Source organism: Aethalodelphis obliquidens, unplaced genomic scaffold, assembly GCF_003676395.1.
Source record: "Aethalodelphis obliquidens isolate GAN/ISIS:26980383/991018 unplaced genomic scaffold, ASM367639v1 scaffold49, whole genome shotgun sequence".
In the NCBI taxonomy this organism is placed as follows: domain Eukaryota; kingdom Metazoa; phylum Chordata; class Mammalia; order Artiodactyla; family Delphinidae; genus Aethalodelphis; species Aethalodelphis obliquidens.
Genome location: NW_020837993.1, coordinates 4,921,080 through 4,945,576, shown reverse-complemented (window position 1 = coordinate 4,945,576; position 24,497 = coordinate 4,921,080). Strand labels below are relative to the sequence as shown.

General features: G+C 38.6%; 1 protein-coding gene and 1 pseudogene across 7 annotated transcripts in view; one reads left to right on the top strand and one right to left on the bottom strand.

Moving 5' to 3' along the window:
• The window catches only part of CHD2 (chromodomain helicase DNA binding protein 2), a 126,184-nt gene that overhangs the window by 87,818 nt on the left and 13,869 nt on the right, over nt 1–24,497 (bottom strand). For 3 of the 7 annotated variants that reach the window (XM_027083152.1, XM_027083155.1, XM_027083151.1), the window contains 8 exons: nt 19,544–19,775; nt 16,038–16,124; nt 14,217–14,278; nt 7,906–8,013; nt 5,072–5,212; nt 3,447–3,580; nt 1,998–2,223; nt 567–667 (listed from right to left, as the gene is read on the bottom strand). In XM_027083152.1, the coding sequence (XP_026938953.1) occupies nt 567–667; nt 1,998–2,223; nt 3,447–3,580; nt 5,072–5,212; nt 7,906–8,013; nt 14,217–14,278; nt 16,038–16,124; nt 19,544–19,775 (1,091 nt within the window). Of the gene's footprint in view, nt 1–566; nt 668–1,997; nt 2,224–3,446; nt 3,581–5,071; nt 5,213–7,905; nt 8,014–9,606; nt 9,670–14,216; nt 14,279–16,037; nt 16,125–19,543; nt 19,776–21,496; nt 21,756–24,497 lie in introns of those variants that run through there. The other 4 variants (XM_027083149.1, XM_027083148.1, XM_027083154.1 and 1 more) reach the window with 3 other exon arrangements.
• LOC113607636 (translation machinery-associated protein 7 pseudogene) lies at nt 2,601–3,440 on the top strand (annotated as a pseudogene).

The following is a 24,497-nucleotide window of genomic DNA, read 5'->3' as shown; positions in this document are numbered from 1 at the left end:
CGGACTGAGTTTTAAACTCCAGACTCATATATGCTACAGCCTTCACAATACTATCCACTTAGATGACTGAGAAGTATATCAAACTGACAAATATCAAAATAAGTTCTTGATTTCCATTCTTTCTATTTCAGTAAATGGTACCTCTAGTCTCCTATTTGCTCAGGTCAAGAATCTTGGCACCATCCTTGCCACCTCTTTCTTTCCCCGCATCTCCAAATCTACTGGTAAAGCCTGTTAGCTTTTCCTTCAAAATAAATCTAGGCATCTGTCTATTCTCCAAAAGTATACCTACAAAAATGCATTTTTAAAAAATATTTATTTATTTATTTGGTTGCACTGGATCTTAGTTGCGGCAGGCAGGCTCCTTAGTTGTGGCATACATGTGGGATCTAGTTCCCTGATCAGGGATCGAACCTGGGCCCCCTGCACTGGGAGCGCAGAGTCTTAACCACTGTGCCACCAGCGAAGTCCCACATTTTTTCAATATATATACATTACTCCCAAAAGAAAAAGTTCTATTATTCCTGGAGCTCAAACACTGCTTAGATGAGTTTCCATGTACTTACCTATTACTCTTTCTACTATCTGATACTGTTTGTTCAGCTCTGAGGCCAGCTCTTGTTGGCAGTTGAAATATTCCACATCTTCAGGAGAAACTTTCCCTAACCTGGACAGAAGACAGACAGAAAAAATAAATACTTATTAGATTTGGGGGATCCATATACATCTGTCAATGCAAAGTCAAGGTAGGAAAGGAAACTTAGTCTTTACTTTCATATGTCCCTTAATAATCTTTTACTAATAATTAGGCCAGAGATTTTAAGAAAAACACGTAAGACTTAGAGAAAACACTAAAAACCTTAGACTTATAGGACACACCAGTTGTTCTCTCTGATGTGGCCCATTAATAAAGAAACCTAACAATAACTATTTTGGGTGATGAATTCATGTGATAAATTCATATATCTTAATAGATAAGGACAATAAAACTCTTCCAGATTTACAAGAAAACCTGCTTTTTTTCAAATATGTATGGGCTTTAGGCGTGATTAAATGTGGCTTTTTTTAGAAAACCAGTTATTCATACTTATAAAACGACAACACCAGCAACCTGAAATTGAATACTGCTATAGCTTTCAAGCATTTTTAAAATTCTAATCGCTTTACAAACTACCCATATCTTAGGGATACATATTTTTGTTTTCAACTCAAAGAAAAAAATTTCTGATTTACTGAAGCAGCATATTTTGCATAGTAATAAAACAGGAATTGGAACCCATTTGTCCCTATTCCTAACACAAAATAACCTCATCACATGACACTGACACATATGTCTTCGGGGGGAACTTATGCTTCTTTTTGTCAGTTTAGTTGTGTGTATGCTGTGACCCCACGTATGTCTCAGATGCAACCTAACATGCTCAAAGCTGTAAGTAAACTACAAACCACAGGCTATCACAGTTTCAGAACATCTCTGTCACATCCTTTCTGTAAACTGTGTAAAACCAAGATTAGTTTTAAGTATATCATAACCCAGAGAGTTCTAGATTATTAACTCCTGACATCCAAGCTACCCCAGGACAACCACAGAATAACAAGGTGCTTAAGTACGTTAGCCTTGGACTCAGGCTACCAGAATTCCAATCCTGGGCCCTCTCACAGAGTTGCTCTGTACCTCACTCTTCCCACAAAAAAACATTTTGTTCAACAGTACAAATCTCATAGGATTACTGTGAGGATTAATGAGATCATGTCTGAAAAATGCTCCATAAGCTAGTTATTATTAAACTCTACAGATTTGGTGGCTACACACAAAAATATATACTATCTTCAGCTCACAGTTTTATAAAACGTAATCGTGGATGCCTCCACGTTCATTCAGATGCTAAAGGCAAAATTTGATATTCTAGATAGCTGTGTTCTCCATGGACTAGTTAAAAACCTTCCCTTCCTCCAGGCTGCAGATGTATTTCTTTTATCCAGGATGGATAATGTACCATTGCTTGATTTCATCCTCTTTCTTCTTGAAGTTCTCTAGTTTTTTTAGGCCCTTCACTTTCTGCTGCTGTAAGGACTCTTCACTCTCCCACGTGCTATGGATATACGACCAGCCCTTCCACTTGATGAGGTACTGGACTTCGCCTTCATCCTTTTCAGGGTCAAAGTCGCCACTAGGGTCTCCGTTAGCTTCAACTGCATATACAGTAGTAGAAGCTCCAGTGGCTGAAAAAGGATTCAGTTAAATTTTAAAAAGCATATTGAACCAGACATTGAAAAGCTTCCCAAATACACAAATGTCTAAAAAGTCTCTTTATGGATGAAGCACCAAAATCCTTTGACTCGAAATAAGCAGAAATTCACAAACAATACAGAATGAACATGTTCAACAATTTCAAATATTTTCATGATGCAAACCCAATTTTCACTACTTAAAACATTACAAAATTTGCTGGTGAAATCAAAGAAATCTCTGTATCCAAACATAATAAAAATGGAACAGCAATATCCTTTTGTTTTGGTCCCTACTAACTCAGGAAACAAATCTGTCTCTCTCTCCAGGAATATTAAGAACAAGGTAAGAGAATTTAAAATCTCCCCAATTACTCAACCACCCAAAACTCCCTGTTGACTCTCTTAACCTCAAGTAAGCCTGGATAAAAAAAAAGACAAAGAAAAATGAATTATGTATTATTTTGATATTTCCTATATGGAAAGGTTACTTTAAAAAACTGAGTTGTGAGATATCTCAATTTGGATATAAAAAATTCTTCACTACTGTCCAAATATGTATTTAACGCGTTTGACACTTATCACAAGGAGATTCAAAAACAAGTAACTAAAGGTAGATTTACTTAATGTTAATAATCAAGAATCTCTGCTGCATCACTGGTTTTTAAGATATTAAAACATCTTTAACCAGCTCAATTTTAAAATCTCAAAGACATATGGGACACAGCCCTACAGTCTCAGGTCAGTTTTTCTGTGGGTCAGAAAAACTTCCACATTTCACAACAAATAAGGGCATGGACTGAAATTCATCACTTCAGAGCTCAATACATAAAATTTGGGCCTTACTGAGCAGATATAAAAAGTAATTTGTTAGCTTCCAACGGCAGGGAAGGGGCAGCAGGTGTCATGTCTGGCCGCAAAGGTGTCAAGAAGCCCCTGAAGCAACCCAAGGATCAGGCTAAGCAGATGGACGAGGAAGGTGAAGCATGCAAGCAGAAACAGAAAGAGCAGAAGAAGTAACTCAAGGAGCTAAAAGCAAAGGCCAAGGGGAAGGGTCCCTGGCCACAGGTGGCATTAAGAAATCTGGCAAAAAGTAAGCTGTTCCTTGTGCCTGAGGCAATGATGATCCTTAACTCTATTCCTGTTTAAACATCTGGACTCCCTGCCATAACATCTGTTGCCACCTATGGCAAAAATGAAGTGTTGTCTTCACATACCTCCTTTCTTTCCCAGCCTTGAATCTAAGACCTTTTCAATAGTTTCACTATTATCCTGCTGTTCATCAGCTCCTTCTCCAGTCATTTCAATGAGGTCATCTGAGTCAGTCTCAAAGTCATCGTCTTCTTTATAACTGCATGAGGAATAATGTCGAATAAATGAGAAACTATCTTTTCAGATTCAAACACCACCATACATAGTATCATTAGGACGAGGAACCATACCCTTTTGGCTGCAACATGCTGTTGTGCAGATCAGCCACGATAAAATGGGCTTGAAGTTCATTTTTTTTTCCTGCTTAAAGTATTAATGCATGTTCACAGATAGCTGCAGGAAGGCTAACATATTTCAAAATAGAAACTGACTACAGTGATTTCTGTAAGCAAGACATAGAAAACTACTACAAAGACACTCCTATGTTTTCTTATGTTTTCTTTTTTTTTTTTTTTTTGCTGTATGTGGGCCTCTCACTGTTATGGCCTCTCCCGTTGCGGAGCACAGGCTCCGGACGCGCAGGCTCAGCGGCCATGGCTCACGGGCCCAGCCGCTCCGTGGCATGTGGGATCTTCCCGGACCGGGGCACGAACCCGTGTCCCCTGCATCGGCAGGTGGACTCTCAACCACTGCGCCACCAGGGAAGCCCTGTTTTCATTTTTTAATGAGGTCATTACTATGTATAAACAAGGAAACAACTACAAAGAAAGAAAATGCACGATAAATGAAAAAAATTACTAGTATTCCATTACATAAAAGCGGAGCAATACATCTAAGATTGAATGTACCGACCCTGCATTTTGTCTCCCAATAACAAGAATATGAAATTTAAGTATTCTCAAGTTACTGAGCATACTTCCTGGTAATAAAATATTAAAATGTAACCTTCCACCATATATTAACAACAAATGGTTTGGGGGTTACAGAAGAGAAAAACACAATTCTGGATGCAGTACAGCTGTAGGAGGAAAAAGTGCTGAGCTACATATTAACATACTCAAAACCTAGTCCTAGCTTTCAAAGTATTAACTGGATACATTGAACAGGTTATTAATAACTCCAGGACTCAGTTTCACCATCTTTAAGTAGACCAAAAGAAACCTGCATATCCTCTAAAAGGAAATTAAATACCCTTTGATTCATATAAAGTAAAATATTTATGTTTGCATATATCTATTCCTTTATTTCATTTTCTATTAATGCTTCATATCGTATCGTAAGCTTGATAAGATTATTATATCCAAATAATACATAAGCTGAAACAAAAGAATTTGGCTGATTCAAACAGCAATTCAAAAGTGAAAATACAATCCTAATGTCCTTCCTAAAAAAGGATGTTATGAAATGAAGATAACATCACTACCACCTCAACGAAACATGAACTTGAAATAAAGCAGTTCTCTTCATAGGAATGAAGGCTTGAAATGAGTTATCACTATTCTTTCCATATTTGGCCAGAACCATTCTTTTTGCAAGAACCCTGACCAGATTTCCGAATACAACCTCAAGACACAGGTCATTATTTTTACCTATCAAATGCCTAATCCTGGACTTATCAGAACCAAGCTCTAGCCAACTACACTATCACCTTCCCTTCACACTAATGAAAACCTTCTGGGGCATCACCTACCTAACATTTTTAGCCGCTCTGCGGCGAGTCTGCCTTTTGGGAGCTTCATCATCTTCATCCTCATCATCAGAAGAATCTTGCTTTTTCCTCTTTCCACGCTGCGTCTTAGGTTGCTTTTTAACACGAGGTTTGGGCATTGCTCTAAAATGAGAAAAGAAAAAATGGCGAAGTCCTTACTTTATCATCTGTTGTCTACTTCAAATCTATATAACTGTTATTTCCCAGAGCAGGGTTCATACATAGGAATTAACCCGGGGAATGTTAGACATGAATATTCCCAGGTCCCATTCCCTGAGATTCTAATTCACTAGAGATCTGCTTCACTAGAAACACGAAAGTGATTCTACTGCTAACACCCTTCAGTCATTTATAGGAACAGTCAGCCCTCTGTATCTGCAGGTCCACATCTGCATATTCAACCAACCATGGATCAAAAATGTACTTGCAAAAAAAATTCCACAAAGTTCCAAAATGTAAAATTTGAATTTGCTGAGCATTAGCAGCTATTTACGTAGCATTTACATTGTATTAGGTATTATAAGTAATCAACAGATGATTAAAAGTATACAGAAGGAGATGCATAGATTATACGAAAATACTATAGCACTTTATATAAGGAAGCGACTTGAGCATCTGCAGATTCCGGTATCTACAAGGGTCCTGGAACCAATTCCCCGCAGGGACGAAGGGAAAACTGTACTGTGGGTTCTGAGGCAACGGTTCTCAACTATTCCTCAAGATCACCTGACATAAAAATACACATGCAGCACGCTGCTGATGACAGCTCTCTGGTGGGCAATTTGGAAATATCTATCAAAATGACAGGGCTTCCCTGGTGGCGCAGTGGTTGGGAAACCGCCTGCCAATGCAGAGGACACAGGCTCGAGCCCTGGTCCAGGAAGATCCCACATGCCGTGGAGCAACTAAGCCCGTGCACAACTACTGAGCCTGCGCTCTAGAGCCCGCAAGCCACAACTACTGAAGCCCTGCGCCGAGCCCGTGCTCCGCAACAGGAGAAGCCACCACAATGAGGCATGCACATGGCAAGGAAGAGTGGCCCCCGCTGGCCGCAGCTAGAGAAAGCCTGTGTACAGCAACGAAGACCCAACGCAGCCAAAAATAAATAAATAAAATAAATTAATTTATTTTTTAAAAAATTACAAATATAACAATTTTATTTCTGGGAATTGACTTTACAGATATAGACTGATACAGACACAGTAAGGTATTCACTGTGGTATTTGCAATAACAAAAGATTAGAAAAACTAAACATTCATCAACTGGGAACTAGCTCAATAAACAGAATACTACGCAACCATAAAAAAGGGAGTTTTCTGTGCATTGATAAGGAAAGATTTCCAAGATAATGAAAGAAAAATGCAGAAGATGATGCATGGAATGCTATAATCTGTATAAAGGAAGTAAAGGACAAGAAATAACTGCACATATATTTTTCTCCTATGTACATTAAATATACCAGGAAGGCTACCTGAGAGACTGTGCCCTGCTACAGACCAATGGAACGAACTGAGGAGGTGGCCCCTCTATTGACTTCCCTGCAGCCAGGACTGAGAGCCACAGACTAGGAGCTCTCAAAAGGAAATCCCCAAGTTCTCCATCAGTGGTAAAAAGGTGAAAGGAGAAAGAGGGAGACGGAAACTCACAATCATTATCACCTGTTTCTCTCATACCTGCCATAACCAACACTACACAGACAGATGATCAGAGACTCAATAAATGATGGGTAAAATCTAGAAGACAGAACTGGAGTGGATTCCAGCCCTGAGAACTGAAACTGAGAAGAAAGGAGACAAAACTCACTGATGAATTTCCCTGCTGGGGTGGGAGGTGAGGGGTCAAGTACAATGTCCTAAGCCAGGGATAGACACATGTTTGCTGTAAATGGCTAGAGGATAAGTATCTTTTACTTTCTCAGACAAGAGGCAAAGTTGAGGCCACTAAATAGGTACTTATATAACAAGAGAAAATAAATTTTAACAAATATTTTATTGACGAAAGTCAAAATAAAATAATAATCATTGAGTACTTTTTTGTGTAATACAACATTTACTAACGAGAAGAACAGAATTCTTTTTGAAGGGATAACATTTCACTTCGCTAGGGTTCAAATTTAGTGTTCCCCATCACCAAACTACAAATGTTCACCTATAAAAGCTATATTGAGTTCGCAGGCCATACAAAAATAGGTGGTGAGTGGGATCTGGCCCAAAGTCAATATCTGCCAAAAGCATCCTAAGCAATACTACAAGGAGGTAAATTTTCCTGGGGCCTCTCTGCCTCCTGCCTTCCGTTCCCCATCACCACTACCTTTCATTGCCATATGTCTGATCAAAAATTACCAGTTTCCTCTCATCGCCACCTACTTCCTTCCCTGCACAGATTCTCTGCTTAACGTTATAAAGATTACGAGAACAGGGTAATAAACAGTAAAGTATGCTTTGAACCAGCCAATTAAACTTAACAATTAGTTCTCCCAAAAAGAACTTGTACACTAGTCAAATACACAGGGAGCTTTTTTTAAGAGTGGAAGATACATTCGCTCCTCATAACTAGTCTGCCTGGAGTATGAACAGTAAGATCCACTCTGAGCTACATACCATGCAAACACACAAAATCAATGTAAGTAGCTCAGTAATCGAATTACTTGTTAATGATGCAGGCTGGCAAGAGGTTAACCAGACATTCAAAATCCGGAATCACAACACACTGTACCCCATCAATTAAGGCCTTCAGGCTAGCACTACATCGTCCTTCTCAATCTAACACAAACTAAGCTCGACCAGAAGCAGAGATGTTCAAGCAAGCACTGCACCTTCTGGGGACAGGTCTTCTGGCTTTCACTTTTTTTTGCTCTGGTTCGCTCTCTGCACTGGTGCCTTGTTCCTGTTCATCTTCTGAGGGCTCCCGTTTCCATTTTTCTCTGTGATCAAAAGCAAAGCAAAATTTTTTTTTCTAAAAGAATTCTTCAAGATTTGTTTAGCTTGAAGAATCTGACAAATCTGACAATCTGATTAGCCAAAAAGGCAGAACATGTATATTTTAGATATTATGCTAAAAGATTCGTTCTAGCTCCATTTAAATTTTGGTTGTGTTCCTTCCTAGGCTGTGTAGTATCTATTCCTATTTTATATCTGGTATCAAAAATAAATGAAAATGGAAGCTAAGGCTGTATTTTTTAAACTGTTTGTTCTGAAAAAAAAAAAAAATCCTGCTAAATCTCTAATATTCTATTTTTATTTACTACTATCATTGACCAGATTGAAGACATAATATATACTAGATCAGAGGTTCTCAAATTTTAGCATGGATCAGAACCACCTCAAGGGCTTATTAAAAGAGATTTTTGGGCCACAGCCAGTTTCTGATTCAGCAGGTGTAATGTGAGGCCTAAAAATTTGAATGTTAACAAATTCAGATGATGCTGAGAGACTTGAGAACTACTATACTAGTTATTTTAACATCTTTAGAATACACTGAGAAAACAATCCCCAAAATTATTTTTCAATGATAAATCTACTACCTACTAAATAACCTGTTCAACTAATGAAGTAGTTTTTAATAATTATTAAATACAGTAGGTATTCTTTTGCTCCTCAAGATCGTAGAAGACTTGGGAGAGCCATACCCTATAGGTGCCCTACTATCCCCAAACAGTTTTTGAAGTTTACTTGAATACCAAACAAGACATCACATAAACTCAGCTCATTTCTCACCTGCAGGGAAGAAGGAAGGAGCATATATAATAGCTACTGGGCATGAAATATCTAGAGGAAAAAAAAAAAACTTAATAGGCAAGAACCTGGGGTTCTCTCTAAACAAAACAATTACCATTGTGTCTCTGGGTCTGTGTATAGAAAATGAGGTTATGCTAAAGACAACTCTTGCCAAGTTGCAAAGTCAAATCAATATTCTTCATGGGAGAATAAGTCCAAGTAATAGTGGAAGAACCTTCCTAAAAGGTCCAGGAGCCACCCTGCACTTGAATTAGTGGAAACATCACAGGAAAAAATGTTTTTCAAGCCTTCCATGAAAAGGCAGTGGAGCACTTCTACGTACATTATTCAAGTTCTACTGGCACTACCATTTCATATCCATTTACCTAATAGTAGGTCACTACATGTGGGCAGGGTATCTTTGTACCGAAGCTTAGCACAAAGGCAGGCAAATGGAGATACATCTTTGTTAAATAAAGAAATAATTAAAGAATGAGTCCTATCAGACTGTCAGACAGGTAGGGTGCTTTCAGAAGCAGACTGGTAAGATATTAAGGCCTACTATTGTCACCTAATATCCTTCACTCTCTCTTTAAAGCAAACTATACTCTGGGAACCTGCTTTATTCTCCTTGCCTAGAGCCTCGTACAATAAATGTCTGCTAAGGAATCCAAGGAATAGATGGTGACGACCAGGAAGGAAAAAAGGAAGATGTCTCCAGCAATTGGGAGATTGGCACCTACGGCTACAGTCTCCCTTGGGCCAAGTCCAGAACAGTTTACCCTTTAGAAGGAACTCACACAGTCAAACTGGAAAGAAGTGGTTTCACAGGAAACAAGCTTGAAAGAACATGCACGTAAGACCTAAGGGAGAGCAGATCAGATGAGAAAGATCCACAGTCAAGTATTATTTGTAATTTACATAACTCTGCCAGAAATTGAGAATCTATATCAGGTAGCTAATAAGGTCCACTTCCATAACTTTAGGAGACTAAACTGGCAGTAAACACTGAGAGAATGGATGTTGAGTCTAGTTTTCCAGTTAAACTGCAGATTTGTAGACTTACAGACAACCAGGAGGACTTAGAATCTCCCAATATAAGAACGTACAAAGGGCTTCCCTGGTGGCGCAGTGGTTGAGAGTCCGCCTGCCGATGCAGGGGACACGGGTTCATGCCCCGGTCCGCGAAGATCCCACATGCCACAGAACGGCTGGGCCCATGAGCCATGGCCGCTGAGCCTGCGCGCCCAGAGCCTGTGCTCCGCAACGGGAGAGGCCACGACAGTGAGAGGCTCGTGTAACGCAAAAAAAAAAAAAAAAAAAAAAAAAAAAGAATGTACAAAAAATTAGCAAATTGTCTGGTTCAAAGGCCTCTTCCCAGGTAGGGGGAAACTCAAGACCAGGGAGAACAAGCTGTTTGGTACATGTCAAATCCCCAACCCTGCTACTCTCAACCATAACCTACTGAAGACCACAGAATCTGCAAACATTAAAGCCAGGGTTACACATTCTGGGAGGATCTGAACAATCAGAGGCCTAAAAGATCTAAATGAGTTTTATGTATGTGTATTTGAAATTGGCTGGATTACTTCAAACTTCATTTTAATTTTCCAGAATAGAGGGGGAAAAGAAGTAAGTTACAACCAGCAATACTAAGTCATTTTGTATAAGGGGTGAAAAAGGCAATCAATTACAAAAAGATTACTGCCCAACCCTGGCTCTCCAACAGGTGAAACCGATGTCCACTTCTAGTTTGCTAGCTTCTCATATAATGCAAATTTTATGAGGGAGACTCCCTGACTAAGCTGTATATTATATGCTGGGCTACAATGAAGAGAAGTCTAAAATATAAGATCGTGATTAAAATATTTTTCATACATTAAAGGAGACTTGAATTGCCAGATTCAGCTCTACGAGGCCATCAATGGGATTCCCTAAAAGGGAATCAATGGAATTTTTGCCAAAATTTTGGGAACTGGGGAGAAAACTACCAAGATTTGGCCACTGAGGCCTCAAGGCAATATAAATAGATAGGAAAAAGTCAGAATGCAAGTTAACTGGGTATAGTTTTCTTCCTTTACTAAGAAAAGGTGGTTGGTAGGACACAAATCAAATCTGAACTGTAAAGGAGGGAAGGAACAAAAGCCATTTTTAAATAAAAGGGGCCTAAACTCTGGTCAAGAGCCATTGAGGCTTCCTATTAACTGTCTCTAAGAGCTCAAAGAAGGGAACTCCTTTCTCCTCCACTTTAGAAGGCAGGTAAGGAAAGAGGGAAAGAGTTGCTTTAACTTCACTGATTTTCAGTAGATTTTCCCGTAGAGAATGCCTTTCAGTACCAATTCCCAGTGAAAAGGGGAAATCTGGGGCTAACGAAGATTCTCTTCCACTGTCACAGGACTGTGACAGACTTTCAATTCAAAGCAATGGAAAGGGAGAAATAACTAAAATCCCAGGAGAATAACTTCAAATGATTACAGCTGAAATACTTTTTTAGATTCCAGTTGGGAGAGAGGGTTTTGGAACCACTGTACAGTGGGGTTAAGCATTACTGGGACCGTAACGAGTAAGGAGAAATCCCATACAACATTTCACAAGTTAGGATAACATGAATAGCGACTACATAAAAAAGCGTTCAATGATCAAAACAGCATGAGTGGGTGAAGCAAAACTCAAAATTTTGTTTGTATGACTTTAAGTCAGGGGTTACAATCTCAAATACCCACTGGGGCCAGGTAAGGACCGTAAATGGGGTCAAATGGAGAACTCACGGGCTCTCCAAAGGTTACAAAGACCAGTGTTATATGGGGCAGCACCGACAGCTTTTCTCAAAAACTAGAAATCTAGATTCTTACATACCATCCCTCAATTTTCAACACTGCCAACTAATTCAAAAAATGTTTTCCTGTTCTAAGCTTTTAAAATGCTAATTCACATGACTCAAGGAGAGTTACTCCCTTCCAAGACTGTACCTTCAGAAGTGTCAATGTCATAAAAGCAAAGAAAGTCTGTGAACATGCTCTGGATTAATGAAACCTGACAACTAACATATATTTAACCCTAGATTGGATCCTGTCCTGGGGGTGGCAAAATATTATGAAAGACATTATTGGGTTGACTGACAAAATGGGAATATAAATTAGACAAAGGGGTTGTAGCAATGTTAAATCTATTTACGTTAAAACTGTATTGTGCTTATGAAAGAAAACATCCTTATTCTTAGGAAATACACACTTAGAACTCGGGGGTGAAAGACCTTGATGTATGAATCTTAGTCTGAAACATGTGTGCAATATATAAGGAGAGCACCCACCAACGATAAAGCAAATGGTGCAAAAATGGTAACCAACGGTAAATCTCAGTAACGTACACAGGCATTCTTTGTACTACTCTTATTCTTACAATTTTGCTACAGTTTGAAATTAATTCCAAAAAAAAGTTTAAAAATGGCTCCTTTTAAAAATTTTAAAATCTGTGATACAATCTGCAGGGCAGGGTTTCAGAAAAACACTTTTCTGTGCTAATATTTCCAAATTTCCACTCCCTTTTAGTGAGTCTCTCAATTCTGAAATTCATGTGCACACACACTGGGTTCTGTTACCCTTGCTCAGATCACAGAGGCCCCTGTAGTGCTATGCCTTGCAACCTGAGCCTTAGCAGTTGTAGGACCTCCTCTAATTAATGTTAGAAGGGAAGAGGTCCCCATAAGCCCTAGTACTCTCCAGCTGCCCAGAGGATGACAAGAAGTGAGGCCAGCCCAGGGCCCAAATAAACAAGCATGAGGAGAACCTCAGCTTCTCCTAAGTTCCTATGGAAGCGGCCAGGGGTAGAAAAGCAGCATCACAGAAGACACAAACCCCCCACAAGGAATGAAAAGGTTCTACTCAAGGGAAAGAATGGTCCATGAAGGCCACTGAGAGTTGCCAACTTTGGAGAGCTCTCAGGATTGATAGAAGAGGGAAAATAAATACAGAAGCCAGTCAAAAGAGTAAGTCCGATGTGTTACACAGGGACTGAAAAAATGGAAGGCTTCTCCACACCCAGATAAAGCCATTAAAATGAGGAGTTCAGGGACTTCCCAGCAGTCCAGTAGGTAAGACCCCACGCTTCCACTGCAGGGGACACGGGTTCGATCCCTGGTTGGGGAATTAATGCAGCACGGCCAAAAAAAGGAAAGAAAAAAAACGAGGAGTTCACGTTTTCAAGTACAGCTCATTTAGATTCCAGCCAAGAGACCAGCAGAATGTAGCCAGACGGTGGAGGAAAAAGCACATGCATGGACTTCCCAAAAGCCCGCAAAAGGCCATTAGCCTGGGAAGCTGAGAACAGAGTCTCCCAAGCAGGCCCTGGGACTGGGGAACAAGAGCCTTCTGAGCTGCCAAGAAGTACAGGCTTGCCTACAGTTATCATTTCTCCAACTCTAACGAAATATTTAAAACACAAATGAAAATCATATGCCCTGTGGGCAGGGCAATATTAAATACTACTTGACTTTTCTTAGCATAGCTTCTAATAACCCTGTTAGGTCAGCAGAATAAGTATTACTCTATTTTGGAGAGGAGGAAATGGATTTTAAAAACTCACATTACTTTGCTTTAGGCCAAACACTTAAATTAACGATCACTAATACTTTAAAACAGAGAATATATAACTGGGGCTCTCAGTGGGAGCCAAGGACAATCGTTTACCATGAGAACCCCCTGAATTTGTGTGCAGGGTTTTGAGTATTCTTCTGAGGAGACAGGCTGTAGAATTCAGTTTGTCAAAGGGATCCACACATCCCCCCAAAAAAGGTTTTTTTAATTATTTCTCCCCCCCCAAAAAAAGTCAAATTTTTTTTTTACCATAAGTAGAATTTTTTAAGTTTTAAAATAACAAATATATAATCTATATCATAAAGGGATTTCATATTAAGCCCATGAATTAAAATTTTCTGGCTTATGAACTGCAATAGTAAAACTACATGGAAACAACAATGTGAAATTTCATACTAAAATGGGTGTCCAACCAATATAACTTTGCCATGCCAACACAAAGAACGAATGAATAGGAAAAACAGCCAATCTAAATGTGTTCCTTGTTTATCTACAATAGAATACCAAATGCCTATATGTTTGATATTCGTGCACATTTTTAAGAAAAAAAATAATTGGGCTAACTGGGCAAATCAGATGGAATAGCTGGGGTTTGCCCCATAAAGTAGCCTAACACCTACATGTGAAAAACTAAGAATCCTGGGCTTCAAAGGCCACTGCTGCTGCAGCAGATTCAGATGAACAGGAATCCAAGATAGCAAGAGACAGAAGTGGACTCTGGGGCCTGGGGTGCGCTACAGACACAATGAAGGCAGTCCCAGAAATGCTCACATGCTCCAAACTACCAAATCAGGTAATTTCCCCCATGAAAGACTTACTGTTTTTTCAGCTGCCTCTGGCCTCTTCTTTTTGGGCTCCCACTCTCAGACCCGCTACTTGCCTTCAGTGTGTGAGGGGGAAAAAATGATTACAGACTTTAATTCACAGTTCTTAGGGATAACACTACCCCCTGGTTCAACAATCTACTCAATATATTCAATATGAGTTTTTAGACAGAAAGAAACCTAAGCATCTGATTGGTGGTGCTCCCTTTTCTTTTGCTTTGAAAATTAATTTGTCTGTTACTGCCGAGTTACTTCTAACACCAGGAAATATTTCTTTCAGCTTGACTTCTGAAAGAACACAAATGCCAGGAAATATTTTTTTCAGCTTGACTTCTGAAAGAACACAGTCCAATAAAATTTTCTGTGATGATGGACATGTCCTGTATCTGCAGTGGCCCACAGAGCAGCCAGCAGCCACATGTGACTGAGCCCCTGAAATGTGACTGGTGTGACCAAGGAATGGATTTTTCATTTTACCTAAATTTAATTAATACACATTTTAAAAGACACATGTCTAATGGAGACCAAACTGGATGCTGCAGATATAGACTGTCACACAAAAATGCCACACGTTTAGTGTGCCATTAAAGGCGGTGACTACGGACCTGTTTCATTTCAGACTCATTAAAGAGCATGTTCAGTCATGAGCCAGCAGCCCTCTGCTAAAAGTACAAGGCCAAGTAACTTTACAGTCACAGACATTTGAACAACTCTTTTTTCTCCCAAGTTAAGCAAATTGGCAAAGTACTCCCATTGCTGTTAGTCTTGTGCCCTACAGAGAATGTGTTAATTTATACACAAAAGAGAAAAGATGCGGCTGGTTATAACAAACATGGAAAAAAGAAAGGTAGCTAAGGTAAACCAGCTCAGAGGTCACTGAAAATAAAACACCATAAATGCAATGAAGGTGTTACGGTCAATTAAATTTTTTAAGTGTATTTACTACCCCAAACTCACTAACCTTTGGCTACTAATATTTAACTTTCGTCAGAAAGATATTATATATTTAAGAATAGCAAAGTTCTCCTAAGAATGCAGAGAGGGGACATTTCACTGAGAGACCAAAGAACGTGTCTTCAGAATGCAGTCTATAAACCTAACATAGAGGTAAAACTTAAGAGGATTTCCGTAAAAACATCACACAAACTGAGAAAAGGTCTGATTCTATAGAAACAACAGAACCCAGTACATAACACTAATTTTAAAAACCATCAATCTATTCAATCTCTGACAATTTGATCAGAGAGTAAATATGTGTTAAACATTTTATACTGCACATTAAAAATGAACTAGGAAACCAAATTTAAACCATTTAGGTAAAATAAAATACTTAATTTAAGCAAACTCTCCTTCCTTTCTCAGCAGTAAATCTGAAACTACTTCCATTGTTACATGTGCTTAGTTACCCAGGTAACAAAATCTAGAAGATTTAGAAACTAGGTATTTTAAAAAGTAAACTTCTTGCTATAATCAACTGCACTATGAGAAACATTAAAAAAAAGAGAGAGAATTTGAGGCCAGTTCTATATAATACTCTAACTCTCTACTAGAGCATTCACATGACATGATCTAACTCTCTAAATGATCTAACTCTCTACTAGAGCATCACAAAACATGATCTTTCTGGTAATTTTATTTTTTTAAAAGCCACATGTGGCTTTTCTTCCGTATTAGATTGAGAAAGCTCACTTTCGAGTCACTTAACTCCCATGCCTGAAGTTCAGTCTCGTTAATGGTAATACATATCAGAGTCAAAAAGGATAAGGTAATTAAGGAGTCTGAACGTATCACCTTGAAACATTTTTTTTTTCTTACCTCCTCCTTAATATTAAATCGTGATGGTTCTTGTCTGCTTCGGTTTGACCGCCTAACCCCATAAACATCAGGATATTCTTCCCACATCTGTAAAATTAATAGACCACGCGTGAATCGTTTTTTCTTGACCCCCATTTACTATTTACATTACTGGAATACGTATTTCAATTTAAGAGAATTCAATTAGTTATTTGGTTATATATCAAAAGGGGTTTTTTGTTAGCTTTGTTTATGAGACAGTGAAGGACCATCTTTAAAAAGAATAAGGCGTATTATCCGAGAACTCATTAAAGTTGTAACGATGCCTCTTCATTACTAAATAGCTTTAAACTAGAGGTCACACTGCTTACCCATTGTTAAAATATAAACTTACAGTTGAATAATAGGGCAACATAAGAGAACAACTGCTTCCACTAAAGACAAAATATTTACTGATGAATTTTAAGTCCCTAATGCTTTCAGTTTTAGCTTTGACTGCACAAGACTCATCTGAGAAACTCAAAAAAATCAGCAGGGCCCCACCACCAACTCTCATTAAATAAGAATCAGTGCATTTGCATATTTTTTTAATTCCTCAGGATGTGTAACATGCCAGATACAGGCAAATTCGGTATTTCTTATGTTTAGCTAGAAGTTCTCAGAATGAGACCCAGTGGCACCCTTGCTCTAGCACACTTCATTTTATTCTCTAACAGTAGTTAACCCTTTGCCTTTAAGACCTGATTTTTAGTAAGGATCCTCACTAGTGATCAAACAAAGTTTAAAGAGGAATCAGTTGAAGAGAACATTTTTTTCACAATATACTGACACTATTTTATTAAAAGACTCAAATCAATAAATATAAAAAATTATAAAAGGCCCCCCTTCTTCCACCTCTAACAATTAGTCTAACCCCTAGCCTCACTCTCCTTCCCACAGATAGCTATTAACAGGTATGTTGTGTGTTCTTTTAATGAAATCGATCACCTACAGGCAAAATGAATTTAAACGGATTGTGGAACAATGAAGTGAAGATGCTCAACAGGAGGTAAACACATAGAAGAGATGCTTGAAAAAGCCAAGATTAGAAATGTGGGTTTGTCATCGAAACACGGGTGACAGCTAACGTCATGAAAATATTTGGAGTGAAGCAAGAGGAGAAGCCACAGGTTGAGGCTCATCGTGAAATGTGTGGAAAGTGGACCCCCAAAAAGACAAAAATGATGAAAGACGATCCAAAAACACATAATGTCACTAAGCCAAGGAAGGACATAATCAACAGTGCCTTTAAAAAAAAAAAAAAAAAAAAAAAAAAGCCAAGTAAGCTGAAGAAAAACAAGGCCTCCAAAGGTAACAAGCATGATGTTCTAGGAAGAGGCATTTTAGAACCAGAAGCCATATAATCATGTAATCCAGCATCCTCAGTTTATAAATTCAGTTTATAAAAGTAGAAAATCCTTAACAACCTTAGAATAATATGAGTTGGAGGACAAAAGGCCCAACCAGGAGTCAGTAATAACCAAGCAGAAAGAAATCTAGGCAAAAGAGGCAGCACATGCCAAACACTCTGAACAAATGGGGCAGAGAAAGGAAGGCAGCAAAGAGCTTTGCTCTAGCGCTGCCTGCCAACCCCTCCCCCATCCTTTCTTGGACCTCTCCTAGAGCTATGAAATGACTCAGCACAGGTATTTATGGAGCTTTTATTAACTGGGTGGCTCAATGCTTTAAATGGCACTACATCAATTAGTTTTCCCATTTAAAAAGATAGGCATTCTGGCTCACCTGTTGGGACTTTATCACAGTATATACTGTAATACATACATCCTAAAATCATCTTGTGTTCCTGTTTGTCCTTTTGACGGCTAATGATATCTAATTCAACTATTCAATAAAACGCTACCATGTGAAAGGGAAGTGTGTACAGAAAACAAAGAGCTTTCTTTAGAAGCTCATTTTAGAATAATAATTTTTAAAGTCACAATCCAGTCATTCTAACTGGCTAGTACATTCATCTATGTATTTATTAACTTTCTGGAACTTATCACCTTAACTTTAATATTTCTGCCTAAAGCTGTACTTCTATCTTAAAACTCAGTCTTATTCCCCTTTATCTCTTTAAAGGGAGTTTCATATATATATATATATATGTATATGGTCTTACAGTTAAACTGTGAATTCCAGACAGTGAGCATGATTTCAGCGAAGTTTTAAACACCTGACGCAGGTCGTGTTTTCTATGGCTTCTTTTACTCTCTGCAAGTAAAGAACTCTCCCCTGTACAGAAGAAAGTTAAAAGGTGGCCAAGCAAGACCTTCTGCAGGTAAATTTCTGAGCTGAATGACACTCAGAGAAGATCTCTAAGTGGTACTTCGACATTCAGGGTCTTTCTGAAATAGGTCACCACCTGAAATGTCTCTTGTGAAAGGTCACCACACACTGAGCAGACAACAAAGCACAACACTTGAGTGTTAGAAGGTCACTTCTCTGGTGATGAGTTAATTAGCAAGGACAGCTTTCATTTTCCTATCCCTAACACTACTATCAGCATTCCCCAACCTCCCACCAGCTCTTAAGGGTCACTTACCATTAAGCAATGACTACGCTGGGAATAGAAGAAATGAAATAACACAGTTAATCCCAATTCTGTTTCAAGAGATAAAAGCAGTTTTTGTTTTTTAATTTCAGGATTGTTGAAGCTATTCTGTAAAACTTGCAGGTAACTTTAAATTGTTTGTATCGCTACAAAAATCTTTGTGTGCAGATGTAGGTTTGTATTTTAGAAGAAAAACTGATTTAGCATAAAGCTTTTAGTTTCTTTAAGACATTTTACTTCTAAATTTCTAAAAGCAATCTTTTTTATATTTTCAGTGATTCTAACTTAATTCTCTCAAAAGGGAATTTTAAAACATCAGCTGCATTTCTCACGACTAACTAGACCAAGTCATTAATTCTTCCCCAAAAGGGATGCATCCCAAAGTTTGGACATCAATGAAAAAATGCTATGCAACTCAATTTTTGCCTTTTTGCGTCCTCTGCTGGAAGATTCTCGTTAAGCAAATACCTACATTGCCTAGGTACAGATAATTTCTTTTCTGTGAGGAGTATTTCTCCTTCCATTCTTCAATAGAACAAAAACTACCCTTATTCTTGAATTGGGATTATCCATCACACTACAACTGCATTCCACAATCATCTGTGAATGACTTTCTCTGGTATAATTCAGTGCTGTATTAAAAAATACATATTTTAACCACCTTTTTTAAATGTTAAAAACCAAAATAACAAAAATTGGTCTTTCTGCCCTATAATTTGATGGTTTATGTAATTATCTTCCTTATAGCCCTGTGTCTAACGAGTAGAGCAGAAAGCACTCCCCATTTAGACCCACAGACAGCATATTATTAGAAAAGGTGGCTGTAGATGAGTTTTCATTATCAAGATACACTAAGGAGTTTTCCATGGGAAACAAAGGTCTGTCAGCTGGTCCTAGCTGACAGCACGTTTGTACTGTACAGCAAAGCCGATACCTTCTTCACATCAGCTATCCGTTCCTTCTTAGAGGCTGGCTTCTCTTTGGCTTCTGGAAGAACTGGCTGGGATTTGGAACCTCCCGATTCACTTTCAGATTCTGACTGACTCTCCGAAGATTCAGAACTACTGTTTGACTCGCTGCCATGTCCACTTCCTGGATCGCTGCCCTGCTCACTCTCCGACTGGCTGCCTGAGTCTGAACCCGAAGCTTCTTCAGATGCTGAATGACTTAAAAAAAAAAAAAAAAAAAAATTTAAATATTTAAGAACTGCCACATAAATCTGTTTTAAAATAGAAATCCTAGTGTTAATATGACAGCAGATAGTAATTTGGTAATACAAGATCAAAATCTTCTAATTCACTTTTATAGTCTTATTTGCAAACAATGTCATTAGTCCCATTCTCAACATCCCTAATAGCTACCACTTTCTGAGTAGGTACATGATGCCATATGCCACCTAATTTATATAGATTAGCTTTTTTAAAAAAAAATTAAAAGGGGGATATTATTTTGTCCTTCATTCAGATGAGGAAAAACTGAAGCTCAGAAGTAGTTAAATAACTCTCCCAAGATGACACAGGTAGGATTTGAAACCAGGTCCCTCTGCCTGAAATCCACTAAGTCTTATTTGTTCATCATCAGTCCCTCCCTCCTTAAGAGACAAAACCAAACCAAAATGAAACGAACGAACAAACAAACAGAAAAGCAACCAATGCAGAACAAAACAAAACCAAGGCAGAGTCACCCAAAGAATAAAAATGCAATCTGGTTGCAATTATCCAATCAGTGGTTCTCAAAAATAGGTGCAAATGAAAACATACACATGAACCCCAAACCAGAACTCCTGCCTTGAAATCTCCTGCAGTGAGTCCCAGACCTGGTAAACTTAACAGAAAAGAATAAACAAAGAGCCTAACCCAATGAAGACTGCCATTGGCTTCCACACACCCCCACCCCTTCCTCATTCCAAACCCCTCCCAGGAAAGAGCAATGGTAAGTAGGTAGATGAAAGCAGAAGCCGCGCGCGCGCGCGCGCGGCCAGGGAAGACTGAAGGCAATATACCACCCTCTGTTCTCCAATAGTTAAAAAGTAATTCATGGGCATGCGGGTAGGAGTGAGGATACTCTAAAGCAAAAAGACTAAAGTTGATGGACTCTACAGGAAAAAAGTGTACAGCTCACTCAACTCTTCCGCTTAAAAACTATCTTTTCATTTAGGAGAGGCAGAGCAGAGGAGGAGGCAAGCAGCAACCCACAACCTAGAGTAACATCAGCAGAAAGGACACCGAGTTTAGCAACCAGGAGATAAAAGACACACGGCACGAAGCCGGAAAGGCTCAAAAAAAAAAAAAAGAGAGAGAGAGAGGCTTTGTATTTTTGTTATTCACCACCACTCCCTTCCAAACTAGAAATGAGGCACTATCACTTGACAAACATGTCCACATAATGAACAGGAGAGTACACTGGGAATGTCCAGTGTGATCCACAGCAAGCACAATGCAGTTGAGGGGACTTTAGTAAAGATGAGAAAGCAGTGAGAATAAATGGAGGGGGAGGGCGTCTACCTTGGAAGGGGAAGACCATTTATTAATTGCCTATCATCTAAACAGGTGCCAGGCAATACGCTGAGTACGTTACATGTTCACTTTTCTTATTTCCCACAACAACGCTTTTAGACACTATTATTCCCACGTGAAGGATGAAAAAATTGAGAAGTTTTAAATAACCTGGTCAATGACAAAACTAGAAAGTGCTGGGGGAGTCGGGGAGGGGAGCAGGAATTCCACCTCAAGTGTGGCTCTAAAAAGCTCATATTCTATTTTACCACAAGAGTTCAAAGCCTTAAAGACTCAGAAAATAAACCTTATCCCTGTTACACAACATCCAAAACCAGTCAGGCATCCCTGTAACAGCGACTGAGTACCTACAAGGCCTCATTATACTTAACTGACTCCTTGGTCCTTTGCACAGGAAAGCTGACTAGTCCAGCTGACTAAGGCATCTTAAGTCACTTATTCTCCACCTGTGACCACTCAGAAGGTGGTCACCAGGCAAGAGGATAAAAGAGGAAGTACAGTTAAAAGGTGTAGGCTCTGGCCTCCATGGCTTGGGTCTCCGTCCTAGATCATCTCAGGCCTGTGCCCTCTTTTAACCTGTGACATAAATCATTGCAAATATGATGTAAACATGCAATGCCAACTCCCACATCAGGGCATATGTGTGTATACGAATATCTCATTCTCTTTGAACTGCCTCATAGGATGAATACACTACATTTATTTAAACTGCCCCCTTATTAACGGAACATTTAGGCTATTTTTAAACTGTTCTCTTAACCAACCAGCAACAAATATCCGTGATACACTTCCATATCTCTGTATTTCTGAGTATTTAGATTTCCAAATTGTTCACTATAACCAATAAAACTATAATATCTTTGTATATATGCCTTCATGTGCAGCTCTGTATTTGTGTTTGTGTAGGAAAGTGACCTCTGGAAACATAAAAATACATATAACACCTTTTAGGTAATAAACACATCTATGTCTATGTGCATAAATACGTTTTAATCACCAAATTGCTAACAGTGGTTTACTCTGTGAGATGGGTTATTTGAGTACCTAGTGGATTCCATGAACTACTTACTGGTGCAATTAAAAATAAAAAAATTAGTAACTCTGAAAGTCAAACCCAAGAAAAGATAAACATCAAGTTTACAATTGTATTTACCTCTGGGGGTTGAGGGAGGTAGATGTAATCAGAAAATGATATTGGTGGGGGACTTCCCTGGTCGTCCAGTGGTAAAGAATCCACCTTCCAATGCAGGGGACGCGGGTTTGATCCCTGGTCCGTGGGAACTAAGATCCCACATGCCACAGGGCAACTAAGCGCGTGCCGCAAACTACAGAGCCCACGCGCCACAACTAGAGAGAGAAAATCCGCACGCCACACTAGAGAGAAGCCCGCGCACAAGGAAGAGCCTGCGCCGCAACGAATAAAGATCCTGCACGCCTCAACTAAGAGCTGACGCAGACCAAAGGAAAAAAAAAAATGATATTGGTGGGTTTTATGACTGAGGCTGAGTGGTTGAGTTCATAGTCATTTGTTATGTAAGTATTAATCTTTTTAATGTTTCAAATGGTTCATAAAAAATCCAACCAAACGAGTCAAATTCAAGGCAAGGGACGTTAAGTATCCCCAATCCTATACAAAATGAGCTAAAGATATGAATGAGGGTGAGACCAAGTGTTGTTTTTCTTTTTCCCATCATTTCTAAAACAATTCAGATTTAAGAGACCTAAAATAATATTCGGGGGAAAAAAAGTTTTTAAAAATAAGCCTTAATAAAGACATAAATGAATTAATTTGCATACTTCTAGGAGGACAAGTTTCTAAATGTTGAAAGAGAAAAAGAATATTTAGGAAAAAACTATAAATACCTTCACATTTAAGGCACTGACGGTCTAATTATTCATTCCAAAGACAGGATATTTCCTGAAATATTATGCAGATTCACTATTAATGCTGAATGATAATAATAAATACTATCAATATTAAGTTGTACTTTGTAATGTTGATTTAGAGTAGGAGATGTGGGATGTCCACAGGACTGAAAAAAGGGACAAATCAAGTTAGTGGGTGAGTAGTCCTTTAGCTAAGCTTTCACCTAAAGTAATAAAATTACCTGATTTCCAATGGCATTAACAGTTATAAGGCAATTAAAAATGGAATTTCCAGGAATGATTAACCACCATAAATACAGAATCCTCATGAAAAATAAGTTTACCTAAAAATTACTCAAAACCTAAGTTGCAAACAAGTTTTATAATTTCTGATTGAACAATCATCACAAGGGAAATACAATGCAAAAATAAAAGGGGCAAGTCAAAATTGGGAGTTTTTCAATTCCAATAGAAAAATGCTTATTTAAAAAAAAGCTTACTTCTTTTCACTCACTGATAAAAAAGATTTGACATCTGTTCAAAATCCTTTTTGAAGCTGGCAAAAATGGAGTGATTAAGTGTCTCTTACAACTGGACTCTGAAAGTAAGCAGCATTAATAGCTATTGTTCCATTTTTAATTTTTAATCACCGCTTCCCAGATAACCACAAGAGGGCAGCACAGCAACACTTCGCTACAGAGCAAGCCTGCGGGTTCTCGGCCCAAGAGCTGCCATTTCAGCACTTACTGGGTACTGTTTATTTTCCTAAACTTACAAAATGGCTGAACTGCTTGGCAGAGCTGTATTTTTTTTTGTTTTGTTGGTGGTGGTGAAAGCAAAATCTGGTAAAAACGCAAAGCCATCTACACTGGAATTCCATAAAGTTTATCTCCAGACTATGTTCTATCAATATTAAAATAGCTAACATTTGTGGAGCACTTCTGTGCCATTTGCAAACATTCCCCTCTAATCCTTCTCTTCATTTTACATAAGAGGCCTAGCCCAAGTGTGTGTATGTCACCCCCCAGCCCCACAGCCTGAATTATGAAATCCACACTACTATTAACCTCTAAGTGGTGTTGCTGTCCCTGTCATAATCAGTTAAACATTATTAAACCACCCAACAAGAGATTAAGGCCAGAATCATTCCAAGGGTGGTGCAGGACAAGTCACTTCTATGTGTCATAAGAGGATAGAAAGGCAAAGATTAAGTCACGAGTTTCTTACTGATGAAAAAAATACTGGATGTAGCTCCTTAAATAAATTGAATAGTATCTTTAAGATCTCCTCCACCTCTAGTTCAGGTCCTATGATTCTTAAGAATAAGCTACATTATAAACCAGTTTCAACGACAAGTAAGAGACTGAGAAAAGAAATGTATACACAATGTATACACAACAAAGGATTTATACATACAACATATGAAGAATTACATAGCAAAGAAAAATCCAATAAAAAACTGGGCAAAGGAAATGGACAATTACAAAACCCAAACTGCAATAGTCC